Source organism: Panthera tigris, chromosome B3, assembly GCF_018350195.1.
Source record: "Panthera tigris isolate Pti1 chromosome B3, P.tigris_Pti1_mat1.1, whole genome shotgun sequence".
Taxonomy (NCBI): Eukaryota; Metazoa; Chordata; class Mammalia; order Carnivora; family Felidae; genus Panthera; species Panthera tigris.
In genome coordinates, this window is record NC_056665.1 from 100,290,611 (window position 1) to 100,296,610 (window position 6,000).

The 6,000-nt window shown below is 46.7% G+C and overlaps 1 protein-coding gene across 9 annotated transcripts in view; it reads right to left on the minus strand.

Moving 5' to 3' along the window:
* DDHD1 (DDHD domain containing 1) overlaps positions 1-3,791 on the minus strand; it is a 106,605-nt gene extending 102,814 nt beyond the window's left edge. For 4 of the 9 annotated variants that reach the window (XM_015544484.2, XM_042989719.1, XM_042989717.1 and 1 more), the window contains exon 1: positions 2,786-3,791. In XM_015544484.2, coding sequence (XP_015399970.2) covers positions 2,786-3,614 — 829 coding nt within the window. In that variant the 5' untranslated portion in view covers positions 3,615-3,791. The remainder of the gene's footprint in view (positions 1-2,785) is intronic. The other 5 variants (XM_015544483.2, XM_042989713.1, XM_042989714.1 and 2 more) reach the window with 2 other exon arrangements.
* Between the last annotated feature and the right edge of the window lie 2,209 nt (positions 3,792-6,000).

Genomic DNA, 6,000 nt, shown 5'->3' on the forward strand with positions numbered 1-6,000 from the left:
TTAAAAAAGTAAAATGAGAAGAAAGTCAGAAGCTGCAAAAGCTGAAGAGACCATACTGGGACTGACCCCTCTCCCCCGCAAGAGAAACGTGAGAATTTACATAATACAGAGACCTGAAGAACCAATTGGAGCAAAGTGACATGGGAGTGGGGCTTTTGTGGGGAGTGGTAAAACATGGACAAAAAGCACTACTGTATTTCCATTGTAGCTCATAAGGAAGGCCTGGGACACCCACAGGATTGTATATCACAGAAAAGTATTTAGAAAATGCTAAAATTTAGTCAAAATAGGTGTTGCTGTCATGCTAGTTAACACAAATTAATTTATAACTTATAACTGGTCTGTTGGCTATCTGCTTTTGAAAAGAAAATGTGAGAAGACTAAGTCCACATTTCCTTTCAGATTAACTTCTGTAAGCCCTCACTGATTTTCTCTTGATTTATGACAAGACCATTGTAATATTTCCCAACTCTTCAATTTAACCTTTGAATTAATCACCTAAGTAATAGAGAACTTTCAATTGTTTCGTTTCTTAATACTCACAGGATAAGGTTCAAAGTCTTTAGCATTGCATATCTATCTTGTTCCTTTCCTAGTTACTCTCCCAGATGTACCATTCAAAGGCAGGTCCTCCCTTCACAATTTCCACCTGCCCTTGACCAAACAACTCTGTCTCTGTTATGGTCAAATCCCAAGCCTACCCTATGTGTCTTGGCTGCTGTAGGTGCAGCCCTAATTTCCTCCAAATGCCATGTAATTTCATGCTTCTCTGTCCCTGCATATGTTACCCCGTCTGGCTGAAAAGCCTTTCCTTGCATCTCCCCAATTTTTTTTTGCTTCAATTCACCCTTTAGAACTCAGTCTTACATTATGTGGGAAGCTTTCCTGATACCATTACCCTTGGGTGGTGGGTGGGTCAGATGCTCTTTGGACACCACACTAGACTTTAAAATGCTTCATCACTTCTAGCTGAGGAACCTTGGACAAGTTCATTAATTTCACTGAGGCTGTCTCTTCATAAAGAGAATGATATCACTATGAAAGAATGTGAAAAATCACTTTATAAACAGTAAAGCACTATGCAAGCATTAACAATTTTATCATAAACCAAAAGAGTACGCAACATTCTAGGTGAACATACTTTAGTCAATTTAAGGGTAGGATTCATTCATTCTTTGGTCTCCAGACTCCTCTCCAAGGATGCCCTGCAAAGTTTTACCCAACTTTCTGGCTCCGCTAAGTCCTGTTCTTCTATATTCAAAGGAAAAAAATCTATAGTGATGTCTAGGACATTTGAAAAGACTAAGTGGAAAACTCCTGCAGAGTAAGGATTGTCCTTTCTTCCACCTTTCCCATGCCTTCACAAGACTACTGTATTATGCACACACAAATACTTGGCAAGAAGTAAAGAGCTGAATGAATGAATAAATGAATGAGTGAACATAAGCATACCCCATCCTTAGTGAGCTTGTAATTAAAGGGAGTGATGTGACAAATCCCATATGAATCTGGCCTTGTGAAAATGTTAACAAATGCCTTCAATGTCAGTGAGAAATTTAATTTTCTCCCATGCTTATTTTATTTGGTGACTTGATACATACTGTAATTGCTATCTTAGGGACTCAGGCTTAACATATGAATGTTTTAACATTATCAGAATCACCCATGCAATTCAATACCTATTTGTTAAATATCTACTGCACTAGGCTCAATGAGAGTATGAAGATAAAGGTGAACTCTGCCCATAAATTGCTTAAAATACAGAAAGGAAGCTAAGTCACCAATATATATTAATACAAAATAGATATTATAAAATACATGGAAGACCTAAGGCTAGTAACAGTCAATGAAGACATCTGAGTTAAGGCACTAGGCCCATAAAACTAAAACTATATATTACAAATTATTGGTGGCCAAAAGTTTCATTAGAGTAGAATATACATATATTACGTATGTAACATTTGCTTTCAATCTAATTTAATTACAAACTTATTTGTGTTATCTAATTGAAGAAGAACCCATTGTTAACTTATATCACACGTGTGCCAAGCACAGTTTCCGGCCAGTTAGGTACATTACTTCATTTACTCTAGGACATAGATACAAGCATCCCTATTTTATAAATGAGGAAACCAAGGCATAGGCCTTGCCACTTTTCAAGGTTAGGAGGCAAATTGAGAATACGTAAACAAGAACCTAAGAGACAAAAACGAGTATTCCACAGAGAGTGAGCGGACCCATTTGCCAGCACTGCTCTTCATTTCTCCCGAACGCACCCGGTGGAAACCACCTATCTCCTTTCCTTTCCCGCTGTACTGTTTTTTTTCCCCCCGAGCCCATAACTTAACTGTTGATTCTCGTACAGATCACCTCAAGCATTCCCACTTCAGAGGACAGGCTGCTCTTTAAATCATAGGCAGTTCAGAGTAAATAAGACTGAATCAGATCCCCAGGTGGACAAAGCTCAGGTAGGATCACGAAATTAAACCTTCGGGCTGGGCATCCGTTCCTGGATCACCTCCAAGGGATGGCAGCAGCACCCAGCTCACCCAGGAGGCGCTACCCTGGCGGTATCTTCTACTGACCCCAGGCGGCTTGTATTTTGCCATCTGCTCATTCATCCTTCACCTGCCGGCGCTGCGGGTCTAATCTCCATCCTGCTCCTACCAAACGCCAGGCCTCAAACGCCTCCCTCTCCGCGGCGGTCAATCCCGAACCCACCCGGGTGCTCCTCGGCCCCCGCAGAAGCAGCCCGTCCCGCTCCCTCCCCCGGCCGGCTACTCACGGTTCCAGTACACCGGGTAGCACTCTCCTTGGGTCACATCCACCTCGTACAGGCCGCCCCGCACACACACCCGCTCGATGTTCACCAGCTCCTCCATCTCGGGCTCGTGCCCCGCGCCGCGCGGGCAGAAGCCGCAGACGCGATCCTCATCGTAGTCCTCCCCGGAGCTGGAGGCTGGGCCGCACACAGGGTCGCCGTCCGGGTCCCCGGCCCGGGGCAGGCCACCCGTGGCCTGCAGCAGCGTTCGGAAAGCGAGCTCGATGCGGAGCGAGTCATAGCCGATGAAGGGCTTCCAGGTCTTCTTGTCCTCCTTGTAGAACCAGCGAACCTCCTCCGGGCCAAGCTCGGTCACTACCTCGTAGCGATGCCGGGCGGCCGCGCCGCCAGGCCGGGTGCGCTTCCTCTCCCCGAGCCCTGCTCCCGCCGCCCCGCTGCCCCCAGCGCTCGACGGGACCAGCGGCGGCTGGGGCGGCGGGTGCAGCGACGAGGAACTGCCGCCGCCGCCACTCTCGCCTTCGCTGTAGTAGCGCAGCGAAGAACCGGACTCCGCGGAGCTGAAGTCGTAGGTCTCATCACTGAGACAGGAGTCGAGCGTCAGGTGGTGGTTGTGGTCCTCCGCGCCCGGCGCCAAGTGCAGCCCGGGCTCTCCGCGCAGCAGGGCCAGGGGCACCTCGCCGTCGCCAGGGTCCCCGCCGGGCAGGTGGTCGAAGCAGCACACGCCGCCGCCGAACGCCGGCTCCGCATCTGAGCCCAGCTCCCAGGCTGCGTTGCCACCGCCCCGGCCGTTATGCTCAGGGCTCCGCGGAGACCCGCGGCCCGGGTAATTCATGGTGTGGAGACGCCGCCGGCTGCCCGGCCCCGCGCCGAGCCGCGGCCCCCAGCGCTTCCGCCACACATTCAACGCCGTCGCCCTCTCCACCGGTAGTTTTTAATCTTTCAAATCCCAACCGGGGCTGCGGCGGCAGCGGCAGCAGCAGCGGTGGCTCCGCCCCTCGGAGGCCACCGGCAGCCGCAGGCACGTTCCAAGGCCCGCCCCATTGTCGCGCAGCCCGACGTGGGCGGTGCTTAGCGCCGGCCCCGCCCCTAGGGCCGCGCGCGCCGCACCGGAAGCATCTCGTCTGCCGGCGCCTGGCGTTAGCCTCGTGGCTTTCCCCTCTGGCCTGCGGTAGCGGGTCAGCTCAGGGCACCTGCAACTCTTAGGATTTCTCAATTCTATTACGCCTCCCCTTTCTTCTCCCTGCACACCTGCCTCGGCCCCCGCCTTTCTGAGGTTCAGAGCCCAGATGAGGAGAAGCTTTATCCCACTCATCCTGGCAATCTGGGTCATGAGCCCAAGGGCTTATGGTACACGAGAGGGCCCCTGGAAGTTGGGTTCTCCTGACACTGCTTTTGTGATCTTAGGTCCTCATTTGGACCTTTTCAGTCACCTAGCTCTGGTTCCTCCAGAGCTGTAGGCCCACACAAAGGCACCCCACCGCATACGTGCGATCTCTAATGTTGACATCACCAATGCCACTCAGAAACCAGAGTCTAAACCTCTCTTCAGAAGCCACCTCATATTATTGTTTATTTTTCGATACTTGTTTCCTGTTTTCTCAACCTCACTGTTAGGCCATTGATGGAGACCAAGTCCATATGTCTCAACCTCTCCCACACAGTGGGTGCATAATCAACGTTCATTATAATGATGGCAAGTGCAACCGATTGTGATAGATTATTATTTTGAAAGCCAGAAAACATTAGGTTCTAGACTTAGTTTTACTAACCACAGGCAAGTCACTTCATCTCCTTGATCTTTTTGGTTTCCTCATCTGTAAAATGAAGTGATTATTGAACCAGATGATCTCTAAAATGTCTTCCAGCAATGGAATTCTATGATCCAACAGTTTCTTCATGTTCTTTACGCATCTCTGATTCTGCAGCTTACATTCTGGGATCAGATTGAATGCTGAAGCTCCCCTATGTAGTTATTTTGTACTACAAAAAATAATTTTATAAGCACATTACCCTATGTTGAGAATCCAGAGAAAAACAATCTCCAACCTCAGTGTTCTCAATTCATGACCAGACAGTCTTCACTGTTTCTTTTACTCCTTTGGTGGAGGAATCAGATTCCTGGGGCAGTTTTTCTTGCCTTGTGATCTAACCTGTTAGATTAAGTCATAATTTAAAGCAGGATGATCTCTAGCTTGTACAGTGTCAGATGAATTTGAAAGGACATTGCTTCCTGTGTGCAAGGTAAGATACAAAACAGTGTTGCAATTCATATCTTGGAAAGCAGAGTATGGTTTGTTCTGCTCCAATTTGTGCCATTGCCCAAATGATAATTTTATGTAGTGAACAACCTGTCCGACTGACTACTGCAGCCCTGACTCAAACATCTAAGATCAGAACCCTCATCTCCATTTATACTGCTTTCTGAATGCTTGCTTTTCAGTTTCTTCTCCAGTCTTTCTATGACAACATGCAGAATATGAAGTTTAGTTATGAGCTTTGCTCTGTTTACTTCCCATGAAAGTATTTATTCTACAGTGCTTTGATAGTCACCTCTGTTCTGGGTGTCAATAAAAAAGAGAACGGGAGAGACTCAGTTCCTTCTTTAAGGACCTTATAGTCTAGTGGGGGATATAGGCAAATAAACAGATACATTATCGTAAGGTGTGATAAGTACCATGAAGTGGATTCAAAATAAGAGATAACAACGTTTAAAATATGTCTATTTCTTTAGGTTTCTTGATGGAGCATAGCCTACCTGTATGACTTCTGATTATTTTAGCCAAATGTTAACTCATTAGGACCATACAACTCCTATCAATGAATATTATCCTTTATAAAAAAAGATTACTCTCTACCTTGTATTAAATGCATATTTCTATTGTTTAAATGTTGTGGTCATATCAAGATTTCCACCATTTTTCTTTAGTTCTCTGGCATAGGCAATCTTGATAGTAAACCGTGGGTAGTGGTTTTCACAATCTTGAATTTCACTTGTCCCCCTAATGTTTTCACCATCCTGGGGACTCCTATCCCCTAATCTGGGAGTTATCCTCTTCTGGTCCATTGTGTAGGCCATACTCTTTTAGGTAGCCTTAAGAGGCTCTTGATCCTCAAAGATGATGAAAAAAAAAAAAAAACAAAAAAAAAAACCCCACAATCCAGTTGACAGGAGAAGGGAATCCCACATTCTTTTCTGATTTCACTATTTTGGTTTAGAC